This window comes from Pseudopipra pipra, chromosome 16 (assembly GCF_036250125.1).
Source record: "Pseudopipra pipra isolate bDixPip1 chromosome 16, bDixPip1.hap1, whole genome shotgun sequence".
Classification (NCBI taxonomy): domain Eukaryota; kingdom Metazoa; phylum Chordata; class Aves; order Passeriformes; family Pipridae; genus Pseudopipra; species Pseudopipra pipra.
Genome location: NC_087564.1, coordinates 15,211,236 through 15,234,644, shown reverse-complemented (window position 1 = coordinate 15,234,644; position 23,409 = coordinate 15,211,236). Strand labels below are relative to the sequence as shown.

At 53.7% G+C, this 23,409-nt stretch overlaps 1 protein-coding gene across 1 annotated transcript in view; it reads right to left on the bottom strand.

Annotated features, from left to right (window-relative positions):
- Positions 1-14,447, bottom strand: part of LOC135423294 (keratin-associated protein 10-11-like) — a 30,332-nt gene extending 15,885 nt beyond the window's left edge. Inside the window, exons 1-4 of the mRNA XM_064673384.1 lie at positions 7,521-14,447; positions 5,708-5,869; positions 4,384-4,549; positions 2,732-2,930 (exon numbers count right to left, since the gene is read on the bottom strand). Coding sequence (XP_064529454.1) covers positions 13,082-14,176 — 1,095 coding nt within the window. The 5' untranslated portion in view covers positions 14,177-14,447 and the 3' untranslated portion in view covers positions 2,732-2,930; positions 4,384-4,549; positions 5,708-5,869; positions 7,521-13,081. The remainder of the gene's footprint in view (positions 1-2,731; positions 2,931-4,383; positions 4,550-5,707; positions 5,870-7,520) is intronic.
- Between the last annotated feature and the right edge of the window lie 8,962 nt (positions 14,448-23,409).

Sequence of the window (23,409 nt, the reverse complement as noted above, 5' to 3'; positions counted from 1 at the left end):
AGCTGGGAATAGGCCCAAAATTCCCAGGTATAGGAAAGCCTACACAGTGCTGATGCCTTCAGCTCACCTCATGAAGGGGGGGCTACCAAAGGGCATTGCCACCACTGGGCACAACCCACCTTCCAGGGAAGCAAGGATGGGATTCAGGGCCCTAAACTGAGATATCTGGTGCTGTGTGAGATGCTCCGGGCTCTCCATGGGGCTGCCAGGAGCTACAGGATGGCTGAGCCTGCTGGAAGAGCAGCTGGAGCCCTGCTCTGATGGCATCTGCACCTTGGACACATCTTCCCTCTGTGAGGAAGACCAGGGGACAACCCTTGCTGCTCCTCAGGAGCAGGGGGAGCCACAGCGGTGATGCTGCTGGGCAGAGGTGACATGTGTGACCTGCAGTGGCAGCAGAAGTCACCTAAAGCTGCCTAAAAAGAAATGTCATGTCAAAACAACCACATCAACGTGCATTTTTACAGCCCTCCCCAGATTTTTGTCATGGATTCCCCCACTGGAGTCACGCTGGGCTCTGACAGACACAGGATACGGCTCATGACAGATTGGTTGTTTAAAAGGTATCCTGTTCTCCAGCTCCAGTAATTTGGGAAGCTCATTCACAGCCGTGAAGGCTGTTAGCCAGCAATTCTCTGAGTCTGCAGGGTCTGCAGCCAGTTGGGGTTCCCTGTCCCTGAACATCCATCACTGTCACACCTCCCTCCTGCTCTGACTCCCAAATAACAAGTGACGGCACACTGGAGCAAAGCAAGTCCCCCCAGCTGTACATCAGGACAGATGCCCAGCAAAGAAACTGGTTGGGATCACTTTTTTTCCCTGGTTTCACAATGGATTTTAAATTTTGAGCATGGGTTGGGTTCAGGGCAAGAGCTCCATGAAGAACAACACCCCATCCCTGCTGCCCAGGCTTTCCCACTCACCCTGTTCTTCCCACCATCTCCACGTGCTCCGCAGAGACAAGATTTTCTAGCAAGAAAAGCAGAAAAAATATTAAAAATCACAGAGAATAATCACCTGTGGCACAGTTTGGGAGCACAAAGCCCTTTTGCTGCCCATATCATGGAATCATGGAACCACACGTGTTGGAAGGGACCTTAAAGCTCATCCAGTCCTACCCCCTGCCAAGGGCAGGGACACCTTCCACCAGCCCAGGTTGTTCCAAGCCCTGTCCTACCTGGCCTTGGACACTTCCAGGGATGGGGCAGCCACAGCTTCTCTGGGCAACCTGTGCCAGGGCCTCTCCACCCTCACAGGGGACAATTCCTTCCTAAAATCCAGTCTAAATCTGCCCTCTGCCTGTGGGAAGCCATTCCTCCTTGTCCTGTCACTCTGTGCCCTTGTAACCAGTCTCCATCTTTCTTGCAGGCTCCCTTCATCTGGACATTTGAAGGGAAAAAAAAAAAATATTCCCTGATGGAAGGCTTTGCCTCTTCCCAGGGTGTTCCTTTGTCTCTGGCGCTCGGAGCAGTGACGGGAAAAGCAGCTGCTCGGCCACGGGGTCTTCGCGACAACGAGAGGAGTTTTCACCTGGATGCTGGAAACAATGCCATCCACAGAAGGCCACATTGTTACCTTGCCATTTGGAAGCAATTACCTGCATGTTACGTAAAACTTTTATTAAACGAGTGGAGAAATCCAGTAATGTGTTAATCACCGGGTGAGTGACATCTGCTCGGTGCCAGGCGTCCTGGAGCGGCGGGAGGAGGGTTCAGCAGTTCAGAGTGATTACCAAAACATATTGCTCCTTTTCTCGTCCTCCTACGTGTTAATTTTTCAGATTTATTATCTTAGGCTCCTGCCTCTCGTATTTTCCCTGCGTGTCAACATCTGTTACATCTCTGCCTTTCACAGCTCTTCAGGCTTTGCCCCCCCCGAGCCTTCGGCGCTCGGAGGAGAGACCCGGCCAGCGCTCACCCAGGGCTTGGGCAATTTTCTAAACTAATCCAAAGCACAATTACCAGGGAAATTCGGCTCGTGGAGGCGTTCCTGGCATCAAAAAGGGAGCGGTGGATGGGCTCAGACCTAAGGAAACCAGGCAGGTTTAGAGCCAGACTTGTCTCTGTCAGGACAAGACTTGGTAAGTCTGGGATGCTGTGAGGCTGCAGCTCTTTGAGAAATATGTGGTGGGTGGAAATGTGTCATGGAGAGATATTTGGTTCATTCCCACTCCTTCAGTTTGCTCATGCAAGCCTGGAGTAATTCCAATCAAACGACAAGCCATAAAATCCTCTGGGGATGCTCATCTTCAAAATCACAGAATCCTGGAATGGTTTGGGTTGGAAGGGACACTTTCCACAGGCCCAGGTTGCTCCAAGCCCCGTCCAGCCTGGCCTTGGACACTTCCAGGGATGGGGCAGCCACAGCTTCTCTGGGCAACCTGTGCCAGGGCCTCCCCACCACCACAGGGAAGGGTTTCTTCCATATATCAAACCTAAATTCCCCCTCTTCCAGTTAAAAGCAATTCCCCCTTGTCCTGTCACTCCAGACCCTTGTCTCAAGTCCCTCTCCAGCTCTCCTGAAGCCCCTTTAGGCACTGGAAGTTGCTCTAAGGTCTCCCTGGAGCCTTCTGGAGCAATGCAGACAAGGAGAGACGGGATGTTCTGCCCAGGCTGTTGCAGTCAAGGGGCTCTGCTCGTGTGTCTGATGCAGAAACATCCCTGGGGATCCCGGACCAGGCTGGGACCTTGGGCAAAGCTGGGTGATTGGGCACTTCCCAAAATAAACTCACCAACTCTTTGGGGTAGGATTCATCCCACTGGCTCCTCCTCCACCAGGGGCAAGCTGGGGTTCCCTTGGCTTCTGAGGAGAATGTGCTGAGCCTGGGGCTGGAGGGAGGGAACATCCTCGGAGTGCTGGGATCCCTCTGGCTCTGCAGGTGGATCTTCCCACACTCTCCCCACGATGGAGACTCCTGGAGAGGTGCTTTCCTTTGTGGGGGAAAGCCACGGCCCTGAGCTCATTGCCCCACATCCCAGGGATCAGCCTGAATCCCAGGGATCAGCCCCACATCCCAGCGATCAGCCCGAATCCCAGGGATCAGCACTGGTGCTGCCAGATGGGCATGGACAGGCAGCTGCCCACCAGCCATCAAACCCTGTCCTAAAGCCATTGGGAGAATCCCTCTGGCTTAAATCATGCACTGGCCTGAGTATATTAAATACTCTGTGTATGTTAAATACCCTGCATTTATTACATCCCCTGTATCTATTGAATACCCTGTGTATATTAAACACCCTGTATTAATTACATCCCCTGTATATACTGAATACCCTGTGTATATTGCATACCCTGTATAATTAAATACCCTGTATATATTACACACCCTGTGTATATTAAATACACTATATATATTACAACCCCTGTATATATTAAACATCCTGTATATATTACATACCCTGTATATATGAAATGACCTGTATATATTAAATACCCAGTATATATTACATCCCCTGTACATACTGAATACCCTGCATACCTCCAGTATCTGGTTCAGTGGGACACTGGCTGTGGGTGGTGGCTGCAGGATGTGTTTGGGAGCAGTGGGAAGCACAGCCATGACACAGAATCACCCCCACATGAAAAGCCTTTTGCAGGTAACTTCCAGGTGCTTCCCTGGATCACGTTCCAGACAAACTCCCGTTATATCCAAGCCAAAGGCTTTCTGCTCCCGACCCTCAAACTCCTAATTTATGCTTTTTTTATTATTTTCTTCCCTCACCTGTGGTCTGCTCCCCTTCCCTGATAAAAATTACAGCTTCCATTTATCATTTTTCCAAGGGTTGCTATAAATCCAGCTTGTCCCATCCTTCCCACTTCACCTACACAAACTCTCTGCCCATCTCCCTCTGCAGGTCGTGTTACTGCTGTGCCCTCACACATCCCCTTCCCACAGCCTTTTTGGAGAGGGAGGAAAAAGTGAACAATCAAATAATCCCCAAATCCTGAAATCTTTCCAGGCCATCTCCAAAGCTGCAGCGTGGCTGGTATTCCACACAAATAAAACTTGTGGGTTTTCATGGTGGAACTTCCTGATTTATTTCCTTTTTTTTTTTTCCAAATAAAATGCTTTCATTTTAATTGCAAATAAATTATTTGAAAGTAATTAGCAGCAGCTTGGAAAGGCAGGAGTGACACTCCCTGTCCTCAGAGCCACTTTAGGAGGCTCCTGCCTATTTTCTCCCAAGCCATTTCCAGATTTAACTTCCCGAAGGTTTGAGCTGTTGAACCATTCCTGCTCTCCAAAAACAGCTGATGGAAACAAAAAACTTTCCTGCTTTTTGTATTCTGTCAGTAAATCCTCCTTTTTCTCCATCTCAGAGCACAACTTCCCAATTTTTTCCATGAACAGAAGAAAAAGGTCAAGTATAGAGTGGTCAGTACCTGGCATGGAAGTTTGCAGAACCGGTTTCAGGAGGAAAAAAGAGGAATTTTTGCTGAATCATGGAATGGTTTGGGTTGGGAGAGACCTTAAAGCTCCTCTCATTCCACCCCTCTGCCATGGGCAGGGACACTGGACCAGGTTGCTCATGGGGAGCTTCTTCCAAGCCTGAACACAAGGAGAGAATACAGTTAATGTTAATTTTCATGTTAACATGAAAATGTGACCAGTGGAGAGGAATTTTTGGGAGACCCTACTTCAGCCTTTCTTTTTAAATCCAGCACTTAAAGATGCTGCTCTGTCTTAAACATGATTTTAAAGCACTAAGCTCTGGCAGTTCTACCCCACAAATGCGTGACCTTGGATGACACCGACCTGCCAAAAAGGGAGGGGGGACAAAAGAGGTGTTGCTGATATTTATTTATTTTGTGCTCCCATTCCTCATCCATCATCAGGTAAATTTGCTCTTGGCAGCACCAGCAACTTCCTCAAAGGCAGCCAAGGTGACCACTAAAATTAGCATCAAATCCCCAGAACGCTTTACATCATGTACACGTTATTTTTCACTGGACATAAATTGTGAGGTGTTTGGCTTTTGTTTGGAACCCCCACGGGGTCGGGTTACCCCGGGCATTGCTCCGCGCCGGGGACGGAACCGGCCGGGGCGACCGACTCCAAATGTGGAAGTGAAACGTTTTCATTCCGCTGGAGAAATGTTCTCAGTCCTCCCCGAGATGACAAAAACGTCTGCAGAACCAGCACTGCCTGAGACCTCAGACAGTAAAACTCAATTTTCATCCTCTCTCATAAATTTTTTTCTGCTTAATGAGAAGTCCTGGAGGAGCCCATTTCCCTGTCAGAGCCAAGGAAAATAAACGTGTGCGTGGTTAAACGGGAACGGGAACGACCCTTCCCTGTCCTGGAGCTGTTAAACAGCTGCATCCACAGCCCTGCTGGATCCTCCTGCCTCCCTCAGCCCCAGCTGGGGGAGCACAGGATGCTCTGGCAAAGGGGGATTTTTCATCACAGGATCACTGAGGTTGGAAAAGCCCTCCGGGATCACCGAGTCCCCCCTGTGCCCCATCCCCACCCTGTCCCCCAGCCCAGAGCACTGAGTGCCATGGCCAGTCCCTCCTTGGGCACCTCCAGGGCTGGGGACTCCAACCTAAGCTGGATGGGCTTTTCCAACCTCAATGATTCTGGAATTCTCATCCCAAGGCAAGACTTGGAGCAGAGAAGTGAAGCCAGGCAGGTAGTGCTGCTGGGAGGAGTAATTAGTGAAATGCTCATGAAGAAGTAGCATCATCCAGGGATTTCCCATCTCACCTGGGCAGTGTCTGAGGAGCCACGAGGTTGGAGAGATGGAGAACAGGGAATGGGACACCTGATTGTACCCGAGCCTGGAGAAGGGCACTCAGGACTTGCTCCATGACAGGATCCAATGTCCACAGACCTTGTCCTTCTCATCCTCCTTGTCCTCCGAGGGAGCTGCAAAAATAAAAGTGGGGAGAAAAAACCCCATTGGCAATGGGGAGGTGGAAATTCCCTGCAGGGATAACACTGACTGTCCCAACATCCCTGGGATTGCCCAGCACGGTGGGTCCAGGTAGAAACACAGAGTCATTATGGTTGGAAGGGACCTCTGAGATCATCGAGTCCAACCATAAACCTTAAAAATGTCAGGGTGCCAATTAGCTAATGAGCCAGGGGCTCGTTAGTTATTGCTAAAGGGGGGCTGGGGAGGGGGTGCACTAGAGGGCACTGTCGCCTGCAGATCCTCACAGGGAGGACACAGAGGATTTTTAAAGATGTTGTGATAACCCCCCTCTGCATCCTGACCTTTGGAGTGAGTGACTGGGCCACTGCTTTGTCAAAAATCCTATATATATATATTTGAAATATATATATTTAACCCTGCCATATATATCACATAATATCATATATTCTATATATATCCCCTACCTATATATTTATATATTAAATATAAGGATATTTAATATCATATCATAATATAATATATTTAAAAAATAATCTGCTCAGGCTGCTGAGAGAGGCTGTGGGAGATCTGTGGGTGCAACATCCAAACCTTTGCTCCCTGACTGTTGCAATAACATGTTTTTTTAGCATGTTTCAACCCACTCAGTCTTGTGCAGGGTCCAAAAGTAGCCAAGGAATTTCCTGGGCTGGAGAGGGTCAGCCCTTTGGAGGGTGCAGCAGAGCTGTGTGTCTGGATTCCTCCTTTACAGGTGGGATTTGTTTGGGATTGTGCATCAGAGTGACAGTGAGAGGGGAGGGAGGCAGAGGGGCTGCACGTGGAAAAGCCATGGAGCGTGTGCTCAGGGGCAAAAAATCGCTTGTTAAAGAAAATAAATGAAGAAAAAGGCAATTTTCCCCCTGCAGCACATCCTGCCCGGGCTGGGAGCGGGGGCTGTGGTGGGAGCAGCCAGGACTGGAGGGAGCAGCTCCGATTTCCAGGGATGAAGCTGCAGGGACACAGACAGGACAGAAATTCCCCGTCTGGAGTTCAGCCAGGACCTGCTCCGGCTGCCACCAGGCTCCGAGCAGGGGCTGGTCGGGATTTGGGGTCAGCCCTGTTTGCAGAGGGAAAGATTAAAGGCCTTGTGGACTCCTTGGAAATCCCTGGTAGCAGCAGCTCTGGGGACTGGAGTCAAATCAATCCCAGACTGAGACTGACCATTAGCGGAGACATTCAGGGGAAAAAAGGGGGAATATTTCATTTGCCTCCTGGAAATGGCGATTCCCGAGTTCCCAGTGAGGCTGGAGAGGGTCTGTGGGCTGAGACATTCCTCCTCTCTCCCACCCCCAGAATTAGCCACAAAGGCCAAAGGGACAGAAAAATTCCTGATTTGGATCACAAGACATCCCATCTCACCTGAGCTGCACCTCTGGAGTGTGAGGACACTGGGAATAGCTCCAGCTCAGCCTGCTCCAGATCCGAGGTCTCCCGGGAGAGCTCATGCTGTGGGTGAGGAGCTGCTCCCACACAGACTCTGTGTGGAGCATCCCTCAGGAGACCACAGCTACCCACACACTGCACACCCCCGCTGCTGGAGCCAATCCCAAACTTCCCAGTGTTTGCTCTGATTAAATGACCACAGGAAACGAACTTCCCACCCACCTGGAGATTCCTTCAGGAATGCTTTCGTTGGGGTGTGGAGGGTGATTTTAGCAGGACGAGCCGAGGAGTGCAGGCAGAAGAAGGTGTTAGGTTTCCATGGAAGCCACATGTTCCTGTTGCTGGTTTGAGACCCAGCAAAAGTGGGAGAAACAGCTTTTTGGGGAGGGGACCCCCAAGATGGCCCCATCAGCCTGGTGCACCTCCCCGCCCCCAGCCAGCAGATCTTATCTCCCAGAGATTTATTTCCAGTCCTCTTTTCAAGACATGATGTCAGGATTCTAATAACCTGACTAAGGCAAGCCCTGGATGGAATTACCATTGTGTTTATCAATTTCCTTCTTCTTTTTCTTTTCTTGTCTCGATTAATCATGGAACAGCCCGATGGAAAAGTCCTGTTAGCCCGAGCTGCCTCCCAGCCAAGGCAGGCCTGGTCCCTCATCCCCCGTCTTCTGTTTCATCCAGGGCTATTTTTAAAAACTCCCCGGTGACGAGACTTCTTGAATCACAGGAGCAAGAAATGGAAAAGACCTATTAGCTCATGCAGTCTGTCTGCTGGCCAGAGCAGCCTGGGCCCTGCAGCCCAGTTTTTCATGGTTTAGCTTCCACCTTTGGTTCCCTTGGGAGATTTTCCTGCTGGCAAACACGGCCCGTGCTCAGGTTTGTGCCTGATGTCATGTTGGAAAGGGAAAATGCCCAGCACTGGCCTCAGCTGGCTGAGGGGTTTAAGGTTGGTCTGTGGGATGGGGTCAGGGTGAGTGGGTGGGCACTGCCCTGCTCAGACCCCGGGGTGGGCATCCCTGGGTAGGGACCTGTCCTGCCCCAAATCCCACAGCTTTCCCTGAGCTGATGCTGTGCTGGCTCTGGGGTTCATGAAAGAGATGGACAGACCAGCTTTGGACAGGCTAATTAGCCCTGCAGCACCACTGCTAATTGGTTTTTAGGCTGAAATGGCACAGATCTGCCTGCAAACATCCCTTCATCCCGAGAGCCTCCTGCACGTCCACGTGTTGCCCACCTGCAACCCCCCAGCTGTGCTTCCCCCAGGATGATCCCTGAGCACCATGGGGGGAGCTTGGATGGTGCTGGGGGTTCCCATGGGTGCTGGGGGTTCCCATGGGTGCCAGGGGCTCCCGTGGGTGCTGGGTGCCCGTGACCTGCCCACCTAAAACATCCAAACCACGAGGTGCCCTCGATCCCTCACAGTTCTGGGCTCTGCCCCAGCCTTATCTGCCTCGAGTAATCACAAATAATTGGTGGCTCCCCAGTGCACTGATCTAATAGCAGCACGAATAAAGTTATTTTGAACAGTTGTTCATGAGTTCATCTCCTGGAAAGCCTCAGCCCCAGCTGTTGCTGCGCTTTTGATTAAAAAAAAAATAAAATAATATATTAAACTCAACCCGAGGATTATCGGGGCTAAGCACGTCTCAGCCCTCCCTCCTCCCCGTGTCAGGTGCCCGGCCGGGCTATAAACCCCTCTTTGTGTGCGGCTCCCTCGCCCCTTTCTCCCGGAGCTGGCAGCGGCCCCGCCGGGATTTGGCAGCTCTCCGGGATGCCAGCGCGGGGTGCTGGCAGTGCCGCCGGCTCGCGGGTGCCCGGGCCCGCCTGGCAGCAGCTTCAGCATCCAAATGGTCGCCCAGGCCTCCGGCCAAGTCCATTTGTTAATGGTCAAGCTATGGGGAGCTGTTCGGGGAGCAGCAAATTGAATTAGGCACGAGCAGGGAAAAGGGAGGCAGGGAGGGAGGGAGGCAGGGAGTGCGGGTGGGATGGGGAGGAACCGTGCGGGTCTCCAGCCCGGAGAAGCGGGGGTGGCACTGAGGGAGCTCGGGGACAGTGTGACGGTGAGGGACCTGCAGCAAACACGGGCACAGACGTGTCCCCAAAGCCCCAAAGTGGGGGTGTCCTGCCTGGGGCAGCTGAGCCCCGGCACCCACACAGAGCCCGCAGCCTGTGGAGCAGCCGGGCAGTGGGATGGTCCTGGAACCAGGGACCCACAGCCCGTCCCTGCAATAACCCCCTCCCAGGGACGTGCCTGTCACCCCGCGCAGGTGCCCGGGGACCCTCCCAGGACACCTTCCCGGTGTCCAGCCCCAGCTCCTGCTCCCAGCCGGCCCCATCTGGTTGCTGCCACAGCAGACTTTCATCAGCCTTGTCGCTCCAGCTCCCAAGCTCTGCAGGCTCCAGGCTCTGCTTTTCAACCACCCCAATCTCTGTCCTGATCTCTCCGAGAAGGCAGGAGAGCGTAGGATGGGAATGTCCCCTCTCCCCTCTGCAGAGGTGGCCGCAGGACCCCGGGCCGAGCGCGGGGCCAGGCGTGGGAGCTCAGCTCCAAGGAATCAGCGCCGGAGCAGCTCGTCTGGCTCCTCTGCCAGAGCAGGGATGAGTTCAGCTCCCACCTCCTGCTCCAGGCCTTGGCCAGGACAACCTGTGCTCTGGCAGCAGTGGGTTCAGGATGGGTGGGAGATGGTGCCTTGCCCCCCTCTCCCCAACACCCCTGTGCCCAGGGCAGCTGTCGGGATGGGGGGACAGCGGTGCCACAGCCTCCTCCCCCACCAACATCTGGGTGCACTCGGTCTGATCCCAGCACAAAATCCAGCTGGACACACGTCCCAGCAGCTGGACAGACACAGACACAGGATGGGAGGGGGTGGGGGTCACCCCCTTCCCACATCAGCTCGGCTCTGTCTGCCTGCAAAATCCCGCGCCCAGACCCCTCTGGAAGGGCTGGATTAGCAGCCTGGAGGTTTGGAGAAATTCCTGCTGAGGCAGAACAAGCAGAGAGGGCCTGTCCTGCACATTTGGGATGTTCTTGCCGAGCTGGGATAATTAGAGAGAGGACACGGACAATAAGGAAGGGTTTCACACTTAACTTCCCTTGTCCAATCAATTAGGTAAGAACAGAGTTATTCCATACAGCCACCCGAGGAGGTCCCTCCTCCTCCTCCTGGATAATGACAATTTTAAAAGCAGAGCAATAAACCCACACCAATAATTGTCCAAAGACTGGGAAAACTTGGGAGCAATGCAGCGAAAAAGGGAAAATGGGATCAAAAACCAGCAAAAATGCTTGATAGCACCAAATCCTCAACATATTTAAGGCTGAACACATTGTCTTAAAATTAAACTATAGGGTTGAAGATAAGGAGATGGGCAGTTGGTCATCATTGTACCAATTAAGATATTAATTCACAATCTCTGAGTCTTCTCTAGTTCTCTTCCCTGTTTCTAAACTAAAGACACTGTACCAAAGCAGTGCAGGTTTCTGGAAGCCAGTTCCACCCAGATCCCCCCCTCTCCTGGCTTTCTCCCCATGGCTCTTATTTTCCTTTTCAGCATCAGCATCTAAACATCTGGGTCGTGGTGGAGCTTAGAGCTGGAAGCGACACAATATAGTGAGAAAGGATGTTTTTGTGCTATTTCCAACCTTCCCAGAACAGAGACCTTCAGAAAGCCCCTCACAAAGGCTGCTTTCTTCCTCCAGCTACTTTGAAAAGCTGGGTGAGATCCTCGGTTATCTGCCTAGACCAGGGTAGTACAAGACAGAGACGATCAAAAAGGAGGGGGAAGGGGCGACAAAAACCACGGCCAAGTGTTTTTTTGGTGGTTTTGTTTGTTTCTTTTTAGCTTCTTTTGGTTAAAACTGGAGTTTTGGAGCAGCTCCAGCCTCCTCTGTGCTGGGGGATGATGGGGGATCTGACTGATTTACTAAAGATTCTCACTGATGTTAGAATTCTGCTTTTTCCCCATATTAAAATTTCTCTTGTTTTGGATAAAATGGTGAATCAGAGTAAATAGGGGGGGGGGGGGAGTGTAAAGAAGGTTCACTGCTCAGCACACCCTGGGCTCAGCTGGTTGGAAAAACCAGTCCCTCTGAGCATCCCTTCCCAGCAGCCAAAATCCTTGGGCAAGCTCAGTGGGCACCAAGGCTGGTTTGGGAACTGGGCAAACTGTCCCAGTTTCCCTCCTCCATCCTGAAATGCCCTCTGAAGAGAGGAAGGGCCATGATTTGGGTCTCCTTGAACTCTGCCCCAGGGGTGAGGGTGATGCTCAGCTCAGTCCCTTCTCCCACCCGTTCAGGTGCTCCTGCCCTTGCAGGACAGACCCAACGCCCACACCAAAAATGATGGGGGTCCTGCTCCTTCCTCTTGTCCCATCCTGGGTCCAGAGGTTCCTCTGGCTGCTCCAAGGAGCTCACTTGGAGCCAGTTGGAGGGGCTGCCAGCGGGAGCGGCGCTGCCAAGCGCGACACGCTGCGGTTCTTTCAGAGGTGGAGTCTGTCTGCCCAGCCTGGCTGGGGCTCAACTATGTCCCTGTGATCTCCACCGACGCTTCACCTCCTTCCACACATCCCCCCAGCTAATCCCCAGCTGCCCAGGGCCAGGCCTCCATTTTCCAGTTTAGGAACCGGATCCTCTTTGCCTCCCCCCAGCCCGCGGGCGAACGTCTGTGCAGGGCAGGTTGTCCCCACGGGGAAAGTTCCTGTCCTGATCTCTTCCCCCCCCTTTTCTTCCTGCTTTGCACACCAGAACCAGAGCAGAGCTGAACAGCAAAGTCCTCTCCTTCCACCTCCAGCCCTCACCCATCCCCACTGGACTCGGGCTCACTCCCTCAGTCCTTGGAGACTGAGCTCCACATTCTCCCACAGCACTGGGAAGGCTCCCGGCTGCATCCCCTCTGCTCCCTCTCCCACCTCATTCTCCCTTTTGGAGTATAATCCCCTGTCAGGAATGCTTGGAAATGCCAGGTTTTGTTGCCATACAAAGCTGCATCCCAGAGCTGCTCAAAGCAACACCCAAACAGTAGGAGCAGGGACAAGGAGAAAGGGACAACATGGATAAAGTCCCTCTGGAGGAACTTCTTATGGTCCCGAGGATCCTCACAGTGGAACCCATCTGTAGAACCAGCCAAGCCTCCCCATGGCACCCCAGCCCCTGCCAGAGCCATGGGCCAGTCCCTGAGGGTGCAGGACCCCCAGGAGGGCACAGCACCTTCAGCACATCCCTGGAGAAGAGCACAGGGATTCAGGGAACACGAGTGGGGCAGTTCTAACCCTATTTGGCAGAAGAAAGCACCCCCCCGTCCCTGCCAGGGGTCCCTACCCACAGCAAGCCCAGGTACCAAGTGGGCAGGGACATGGAGAAGCCCTAACCTAGCCCCAAAGCCGCCTCAGCACCCGAGGTTCCCAATTCCCAGGTACTGGAAAACCAGGCGCCGTGGCTTTTGTAGCACATCCCTTCCTGCAGGCAGCCCCAGGACATATTTTATCACACACATAATCTCACAGGAAAAAAAAAATAAAAAAAATCCCCTCGTCTCCGAGATTCCCAGACAGTACACTCAGCATCCTCATGCTACTGATGTCATCCTGCAGGAAGGTCCCTTGGGCCCGGCCTTGCTAAGCCGGAGCTGCTCTGAGCCCTCGCCCGCACATGGAGGTGGGCAGCCCCCACGAGCCCCTCGGTGCTGCCCCCCCTGCAACGGCCCAGGCACGTTTTATGGACCCCCTTTATACACTTGTTGAGTGTCTAAATTCCCTCTGCGCCCACGGGGAACATTAATAGCTCAGCAAAGCTCTGCTAATGCTGTTTTCTGTCCTCCGTGTTCAGCTGCAATAAAAATTAGCCAGGAATAAAAAATGACATCATAATAAATAGGAATAAACCCAACCCAGCGGATTCCTGAGGTGACTCTGAGTGAGCAGGTGCCACCACCAAGCCCAAAAACTTCATCTGAAAGCAACTGCAAGGCAGAGGTTGAGCTGAGGTAGAGCAAAGGAAAGGCAAGATAAGGTGGTGGCCGGGGGCCAGTGTGAATGTTCGACCCAAATGGCTTCAGCTCCAGCTGGTTGAGTGATTCAGTGCATCCAGCCCCATCCTGGCCTGGCCTGGCTCTGTGTTTGGGACGTGTCTCCAGAGAGACGGAGCTCCTTTGTTTTGTTTGTGCGAGTGCCTTGGATATCCAGGGAAGCGGGACACACCAGGGAATGGGACACACCAGGGAATGGGACACACCAGGGAATGGGACACACCAGGGAACGGGACACACAGGGAATGGGACACACCAGGGAATGGGACACACCAGGGAACGGGACACACAGGGAATGGGACACACCAGAGAACGAACGGGACACACCAGGGAACGGGACACACAGGGAATGGGACACAGCAGGGAACGGGACACACCAGGGAACGGGACACAGCAGGGAACGGGACACACAGGGAATGGGACACACCAGGGAATGGGACACAGCAGGGAACGGGACACACCAGGGAACGGGACACAGCAGGGAACGGGACACACAGGGAATGGGACACACCAGGGAACGGGACACACAGGGAATGGGACACACCAGGGAACGGGACACACAGGGAATGGGACACACAGGGAACAGGACACACCAGGGAACGGGACACACCAGGGAAGGTTGGCTGCTGCCCCTGGAGGAGATGCACATGGTGGAGCCGTGCTGGGGCCGGGCTGCCGGGCTCCCCTGGGACCCCTCCTGCTCTCACTTGACCCCAGGAGCATCCCTGACGTCTCTGTGGGACCCACAACTCTGTCCTGCCCCCCAGCCCACCCAGCCCCCAGCCAGGAGAGCTCTGTGGGATGAGGGGGGTGTAGGTGGAGAACAGGAGGGTTTGGCTGGATCCTGAGCATCCCATTAGTCCAGTGGTTTTGGTGGACAAATAACCACCAACAGGTGGGGATGGAGGAGAAACCAAAGATGGAGTTGGGTTTTCAAGCTGAGTTGACAAATTGAGATTCACCCCGTCCACAAGTGGCCAGAGTAAGGTTTTAGGAATCATGAATCATAGAATCATGGGATCATTTAGGTTGGAAAAGATCTCTGGAATCATCAAGCCCAGCCATTCCCCCAGCATTGCCAAAGCCACCACTAACCCACGTCCCCAAGTGCCACATCCACACGGCTTTTAAATTCCTCCAGCTGTGCCAGGGCTGGGCAGCCCTTTCCATGAGGAAATCTTCCCTAATATCCAACCTAAACTCCTGGTGCAACTGGAGCCAGTGGGGCTGTGGGTTGGGCAGAGAAGCTGATGGGGAGGTGGGCACAGAGGTGACCCTCGACGTCCCTGTGGGAGCACCATCCTGACCCCGACTCCATCTCAGTTATTTTTTGGGATACACACACGAATCCTGCAGGGTTCAGCCATCCCTGACAGGGCACAGCTGGCAAAGTGACATGAAGAAATGCTGAAAATGAAACCACAACAAAATTCTACACAGTTGCCTGTCCCTTCCCATTGGGTTCTTGGTCAACTAAATTGTTATTGAATAAGGCAAACTGTGTCAAAAATGTGCTTTAATGAAGTGCAGCAGGGGCTCTGGCATCGCTTCCCAAGTTCCATGAAGGTTTAATCCCCCAGCTCCCTAAGCCACTGCATGACATGTGCTTTAAAGAGGAGCTGTTTTACTCCTGGCATTTCATGCATGTTATATTTTAAAGGCCGCTGCCAGTTTAGTTTAGACCCAAAATGTTGGTGTCACTGGGGGCTGGAGGAGGGGAGGGGCCTCACTAAAGGGATTAAAAATAAACCCAGAGGGTGACCCACAGCCTTGTGTTCCGACAGAAAGCCTGGAGGTGTCCAAAAAAATTTGAGAAGGGTCTGAAAACATCACGGGAGTGATGGGCAACCTCAACATCTGCCTCAGCCTCCAGCCCAGCACTGCTCCAGCCACCAGGGATAATCCCAGGGGACTCCACAGGCACCAAGAAAACAGGCTTTGCTAATTAGTCCTGGCTTAACTCAAGCAAAACTTTCTGCTCTGTCTGGTTAAGACCAGCCTGGAGTGAGTAAAATCTGCAGCAGGGAGGGAAAACCCTGCTGGCATCTCTCTCCTTTGCCTGGGAGAGCCTCACTCTGGGGGATATTAAAAGCTTTTGTTTCCAGGAGCTGTCAAACCCCTCACCTTTCACAAGCACTAAAACGGCCGAGGGAGAAAAGAGATCTGTGAGTGCAAGAATAATTTTGAACTCGTAAATTTGAGCCTGTAAATCAAGGGCTGACGGAGCGGTCGCTGCAACGGCTCCTGAGGTAACATTGAGGTTTTCTTTCACCTGAGGAAAAGGGGAAAAAAACGCCCAAGTCTCTGCCCTTCCACTCCTGGGATGCTGTAAATCACCTTAATGTTACACCCTGGCTGTTAAAACAGCCCGAAAAGGAGCGTGGGGAGCAGACTGGGGAACTGGGAGAGTTAAAAAGTACAGGGAGAAAGCTTTGTTTTTACAAAAATAACCCCAAACCGTTCCCTCTCTGCTTTTAAAAGCACAGGGCAAATCCTGCACTCCCTGGGGACTGAGGCCAAGCCTTGGTCCTGGTCCTGCCCAGGTGATGAGCTCGGTGAGGGCATGGGGACAGTTTGGCTGCCACTGGAAAACCATGGGATGGGCCTGTCTGTCTCTGTGGGTTTGGATGTGGGATTGAGAAAACCAGAGAAAACAGAGGTGAGAGGAGAGAGGTGTCACATGTGTGTAAGGAGGGATGGGGGTGGTGCTTGGAGGATCTGGCCACTCAATCATGGAATCACAGAACCATGGAAAAAACCTCCAAGATTGTCAAGTCCAACTTTTGGCCAAATACCACCAGCCCACTAAACCACAGAGCAGAGAATGACCCTACAATGTCCCCATCCATCACCCACTGAGCTAGGAACATCAGTCCATCACCCACTGAGCTGGGAACATCAATCCATCACCCACTGAGCTGGGAACATCAGTCCATCACCCACTGAGCTGGGAACATCAATCCATCACCCACTGCGCCAGAAGTATCATCCCAACATATGTCGTGATGGCAGACGGAGCCACCCACACGTCACAGCCACCCACCACGAGCCCCACTCTGCTGTCACCACCAAAGGGACAGCACAGAACAGTGCCTACCCAAACTGGGGACACCCTTCCCAAACTGGGAACACCCTTTCCAAACTAGGAGACCCACCACACCCCAGCTGGAGATGCAAAAGCTCCAGAAGACAGGAGGTAACAGAGGTAAGAGGAGCTCACGCTGGTCACCCCACAGAAGGGACATCTGCCAAGCTGGGGGTGTCACCCACCTGCTAACGATGTCCCACCATCCCAGCTCCTCTCCTGGGAGGGCTACAGTGGGAATTAGGGAACATAGTGGGAAAAGTGGGAAAAAACCCAGCAGTTGGGCTCTGGGCTGTGTCCTCATGCAGATTCTGGCTCTCCCAAAATTAAAAAACGTTGGATCCTATTCCCCCCTGGGATTTCCTATGATTTCACCTATTTATTTTCCTATGATTTTACCTATTTATTTTCCTATGGCTTTACCTGTTTTGGATAATAAAATATATAAAGCTCAGCAGACCTTCATCTGGTGTCCCAAGGGCCGAAGGTGCTTTGACCCTCACCCAGAGGTTGTTCCCACCTCCATCCCTGCTGTGCCTGGTGCAGCCCAGAGCAGTTGGGTCAGGAAGGCTGCGGGGCTGGTGGAGCACCAGGAGGAGGAGGAGAAGGAGGAGGAGGAGGAGGAAGAGGAAGGCCCTGGCACGTGGAGCACAAGTGCTCTCATGGCCCTCTCCACTGCCTAATCCGGAGGGTTCAAAGCAGGCGCAGCTGCAGTGTCTGAGCTCCGACAGGTGATGGCTCAGCTGTCCCTCCCCAAGGGGCTGGGGGCTCAGGGGGGGCTGCTGTGGGGTCATCCAGCTCCATCCTGCCCTCGGGAAACTGCCTGCACCTCCTCGGTGGCCTCGGACAGCTCCCGCCCCTCTGCTCCCAGGGGATGGCACGTGGCAGTGGGATGGGGCACAGTCAGCAAAGACGTCCCAAAAAATCCTCCTGGAAGTGCTTTGAGTTGCTGGGAAAGGTGGGACCGACCTGCTGTGCATGGAGACAGCACCAAGACCCTGCAGGCAGCACGTGCAGTGTCTGCCCTGTGCTGGCACCTCCTTCCCTGCCAGCCCATGAATCCCTCCAGCCCTCGACCTCTTGCAGGGAGACCAGCCAGGGTTGTGGGTGGGAGCAGTTCTTCCCACCCCTGGCCCTGGGCAAATTCCTGTGGGAATGCCCTCTGCTGCAGGAGGGGCTGGACAGCCCCTCGCTGGGAGATATTTTATCCCATCCTTTTCTGAAAACCCATTTGCAAAGGTCATCCCTTGGTGCACCTGACCCTGCTCCCAGTGCATCCAGCAGCAGGACCTGGAGAGGCTTTTTGGGCAATTCCAGCCCAAAAATCCAGAAAATCCAGCAGCCAGTGAAGCTGGAGGCACTTTTATTTCTGCTCCCAGCTGGGTGGTTGGTTCCCCACCAGCAGAAGGGACCATCTTCCACCAGCCAGGCAAAGCACAGCCATGGGCAGATGGCACAAACACATCCCTGCCTGGAGCATCCCAGCCAAAATCCACATCCACCAGGCTCAGGCTGGGACAGTGCCACAGGCTGAGAAGGTCCAAGTCCATCCTTGGCCTCCTGAGAGCCACAGCATCTCACAGCAATCCCAACCCCACTGTGGAGGGATGCCCGGATTTCCTACACTCGTGTATAAATACAACAAAACACGACCTGAAATATTTCCCCACCAGCTGCAGCTCAGCACGACCAGACAGACAAACAGCTCCCTCACCTCCACTGCCCCCAGAAGTACCTATCAGACCCTGGGAAGTGCAGGTGGGGGGGGACAGATCCGAGCCCCCCGTCCCGCAGAGCTCGAGCGCTCATTAAGCCCCTCGAGCCGCCGTCCTCTGAGCAGCCCCATTATCCACAGAGCCCCCCTTCCCCACTGGTAATTTCTACTTATCTGCATATTTTATTGAAAATTAAAATCCTTCTGCAGGGTTTTTCCCAGGGCTCTGTCGGGAGCGATCTTTTCTCGCAGCCCTACTTGACTCCAATTAGTTGGGATAACAAAGCTGCCGCTGTCCGAGGATTATTGACAAATGCTCCAGGAGAAAAAAGGGCAAGAGAATGGTCCTCTAAAATGACAGCTTTTAGGGCTGGAAACAAAACCTCTGGGCGATTAACAGCGCCGGGGAGGCACGGAAAATAGCAATTCCCAGTTTTTTGATGGCATTTCAATTGATCAGCCCCCTGGAGCCAAGACTCTGTGTCTTGCTCCTGCTGGGTCACCACCAGCATCCCTCACCGTGGACAACACCGCTCATTCCACCCCCGGGACATCGGCACCAGCCACGGCTCCGTGACAGGAGCTGGGGAAAGCTGGGAGTGTGGAAATCCATCCCTCTTCCCAGGCCTCGCGCTCCCAGATCCCGTTCCCATGGGCGCCCGTCGGGATCCTGCCCCCAAAAACCTGCTCGGTGCAGCTGCGCCGGCGGCACAAAAGGACTGAGGAGCATTGAGAGCAGCACAACTCCTTCACTGATCGCTCCTTAATGGTTCTTCATATTTTTCTCCCTGACTTTTTTTTTTTTTCTTAATTTCAAATAAAAGATTAGGGGGGTTTAAAAATGAAGCGCGCTCCATAAAGGGCGGCGAGTGTTGTCCCTAAAAGAAAAAAATTAAATAAATAAAAAACCTCACAGAGCTTTTTTTCTTTCCTAGGTGGCTCGGACAGCTGGCTCTTTAAATATTAATCAGGGGCTCATTGATATGCAAATATGGTAAGAGGGAATAATGCTCCCGCAGCTGCGCAGCCCCGGCCGAGTGTTGGCCTCCTCTCCACCATGAATGGGAATATCTGAGGACACAGGTGCAGGAGCCACCAGGAGCAAGATCCTGCTTAATAAGGTAATTTGTGAGCGATGCTCTATAGAGCCCAACCGGAGCAATCTTTTACCACTTGACAGTGTGTGACCACCAAACAAGGTGTTAATCTTATAATTGTGGCGGTGCCTGTTCCCCTGCCCGGCGTTCCTGGCCTTTTGCCCTGACACTTGGCCAGGGAAAATCAACTGCACTGACAGGTCGGCCCCGCGCCAACCGATCGGTGATAAATTATTTATTGTTCTATTCCCAGCAGGACAAGTAAACAGGAAAGACGGGGCATCCCACAGGGAGAACCACTCGGGATGTGCGTGGTGGGACCGAGCTGAGTCACTCCGTGTGGGCACCGTTGTCCCCCGTCCCCCACGGCTCTCACCTCTCTCTGCTGGGCAGGTGACCATGTCCGATGGTGCAGGAGCAAAGCTGTCTCCACTGATGGTTCTGGTGGTGGCATCCGTGCCCAGGGACCCGTGGGTGGGGTGTTGGGGTGGTCACTCCCTGTTCCTCATGCCTGATTCCCTGGCTCCAAGGCCATTCTGCGCTGCTGTGGTGACCATGGTGGGGACCTTCAGCTGCTGCAGGAGAGACAAGGGGGACAGCGGGTCAGAGCCCTCGGCAGGACTTCATGGAACCAGAGTCAGTGGGGTTGGACACCCTGAAGTACCCAAAGGGCTCAACTCCCACAGTTTGGTCTCTCCTGTCATTTGCCTTTAGCCCAGATCATGGAATTATAGAATCATAGAACACCCTGAGTTGGAAGGGACCCATGGGGATCATCCAGTCCAGCTCCTCCACGGGTCTACAGACCAGGGGAAGGCAGTAAGGAAGGGCCTCCCTCCACGAGGGCACCGAGAATTCCCCCTCCCTCACCCCCTAACATAACCCATCGCTGATTTAAACGCTCACTCCCCCTCCCCACTCTCCTGGGAAGGCATGTCCTTGGCACCTCCCCACCCCTGGGGTCAGAGCTGGCCCTGGAGCCCGGCTCATTCCTCCTGCTCAGCGCAGGCACCTTGGCACCGCTCCATCCATCCCCCGCGGGACCCCAGGGGCACATCCTGCCCGGAGCCTGCGGATACGACCCCGCTGGCGCAGGGGACTTTCGAGACCTGCCTCCCGTGGCTCCCCATCCTCCTTTTCCCTGCCAAGCTTCCTCACCCAGGCTCCCGGTGATGAATGCCCCGGGCCGGGGGTGCCGGTACCAGGCGCCGCAGCTGCGGGGCCGCGCCGGGCGGGCGCAGATGGGCAGCTCCCGGAGCCACAGCTGCACACTGCGGGCACCCCCCGCAGCTGGCACGGAAACCCCCATTAATTACAGCTAACGAGCGGCGGGAGGGATGCCGGGGACGGCAAGGGATGCTGGGATGGATCAAGCTTGCCCTGGGACCGGCGTGTCCGGCCGGATCCGGCCTCGGCATCTCCTCGGTGAGGAGAGCGCGGGGATCGGCACGCTGGGCTCGGGGCAAGGGTTGTCCGCGTGGTGGGTCATTCCCGAAGGAGGTGATGGCCTTCCTGCAGACAGGAAAAAGCCCAACTTCTCATCCTTGCCGTCTCTGACTTGCCTGGTGTCAGTTCTTGGCCTCCGTGTCCAACTCCAGGGGCAAAGAGATGAGAACAACTGCACTGAGCATGGGGGACTGGCCTTTTGTTTCCAAAGTCCATTCAACTGCCTCAGTGTCTCAGGATTCCATTATTATTAACTATTAATAACTATTTACTAATGATACATTTCTCCTAATAATTATAGTTAATTTATACACCAGGGATTTGCCTCTTTCCACACATTAAGGGGAGCAAAACTGGATCTACAACCTGGAGCGCTGAGATCCCACCTTCCCACTTAGACCCCACTCCAGGGCAGCAGCTGGCCCTGGAATTTGGCCCACGAGACAGGGATTAATGAGCCAATTAAATGCACCAGCCCTGGGGCAGCACCCGGGGTTACACCCCCGTGCCAGAGCCACCCTGCTCCTGCCTTGCACCGGCTGCCAGAGCTCATCCCTTGGATACAACTCCCATCCCTCCGATGATTCTTAAAAGCATAAATCCCTTATCCATGTTTAGATCGTGCTCCTTGGCTGCAATAATCCTGAAAGAGCAGAGCCTGGGGCCACTCCAGGAGGATGGATGTGATCCCTGGGGGAGGATGCGGCCGTGCCGACACCGACCTGCCGCAGGGGGATCTGCTCACCCCGGCCCTAATTAGGGAACAAAAGCCTCGGGAGCGTGGGCGGCGCGGCCAGGCGGGGAATAAACAGGGGATTAGCGGCACGCAGCCCCCGAGCCGGGATCGGGATCCTTCCCTGCACTTGAAGCCCAACTCCTCGCTCTGGAGCGTTCCGTCCCCTCCCTGCCATCTCTGGGCAAAGTCAGCTTTTGCAAGAGGTTTTACAGCTAAACCTCAGGCTTCTGGTTTTTGTCCTGTATTTCTGTGCCTGCGGAAGAGCAGAGGGGCTGTGGTGCATCCCTGCCCCATCCTGTCAGCATCAAATCGTGGAAAATCCCCGGAATGGTTGGGGTTGGAAGACACCTTAAAGCTCATCCAGTCCCACCCCCTGCCGTGAGCAGGGACACCTCCCACTAGACTGGGTGGCTCCAAGCCCTGTCCAACCTGGCCTTGAAAAGACCTCCAAGATCACCAAGTCCAACCAGTGGATGATGCTCCTCAAATTAAGGAGCAAAAAATGCCTGTTCAGCCCTAAACTGTGGCTTGTCTCCACATTTGTCAGCCCACCACCAGAATTTCCTTCCCTATAAAGCTGGAAAAATACCCAGCTCGGGTTGTTCCATGCTCTACAACGAGCAATTATTCCTTTCCAAGGTGAAATGAAATAAGAACCATTCCCATAATCACCTACTGGATTTTATCAGCGTGTTTGGGTTACGCTTTGGCCCCTTTGGCTAATTCCTAATTGATTCTTTAATCTTGACAAGTTTTTTATTGACTGATACAAGAGGTATTTTAGCCCAGGAGCGGCAGGAAAGCTGCCTAGAAACCCTGGGAGACCCAGGACGTGGTGCAGGGATGACCTCATGCGAAGCCAAGGCTTTATTTGATAATCTATCACTTATTTATTATTGTAACTAACCGCTTGCAGGTGCTGGATTGTGGTGGGGTTGTCCCAGCACCCGGCACACACAGGGAAAAGCTCAGCCATGAGCAATCTTATCCAGGGCTGCTACTGCAGAGGAAGCCAGATCCCAGCCTGTGCCAGGGAAAGCAGGGAGAACATGGTGTTTTGGTGGCAAAATCCCACTGACTGTGGAAAAATGGGGGCAGGGCTTTGTCCTGACCACCAGCTTGCTGGGGGGATCATAGAATTCCAGAATGGGTTGGGTGGGAAGGGACATTAAAGCTCATCTCATCCCACCCCCTGCCATGGGCAGGGACACCTTCCACTAGCCCAGGTTGCTCCGACCTGGCCTTGGACACTTGCAGGGATGGGGCAGCCACAGCTTCTCTGGGCAACCTGTGCCAGGGCCTCCTCACCCTCACAGGGAAGAATTTCTCCCTGATCTCTAATCTAAACCTAAATAAAGGGACAGAGCAGGATGGAAGTCCCTGATGCCTTGGGGTGGGACACACAACTGGCACAGGGATGATCCCACAGCTCAGCCTCCTCCTCCTCACCTGCCAGCAGCTCCAAAGCAAACCGAGGAGTTTGGGCAGTGACAAGTTACCATGATGTGGATGTCCCTGCAGCCCAGGCTGGCACGGTCCAAATCCCCAGGATTTCAGAGCCACTGAGGCTGGAAAAGCCCTCCCAGCCCCTGGAGTCCCCCCTGTGTCCCATCCCCACCTTGTCCCCCAGCCCAGAGCACTGAGTGCCATGGCCAGGCTTTCCTGGGACACCTCCAGGGGTGGGGACTCCAAACCTCCCTGGGCAGCCCTTCCAATGTCTGACCACTCTTTCCAGGAAGAAATTCCTCCTGTTGTCCACCCTGACCCTCCCCTGACTCTCAGTGGCACCACTCACCAGAGCAGCACTGATGGCCCCTGGGCTCCAGAAGATTCAGGCCAGCACATCCCGTGGAAAATCCTGCATAAATAAAGAAGATGGGGATTATTTCTAGATGTTTCTCTATTTTTTTTTCCCTCCACATCCCTGGGGTGAGGCAGGCTGCACACCCTAGGGAGGTGCCTTCAGCTCAGCACCAGGAAGCCCGAAGCCACCCTGTGCCACCAAGC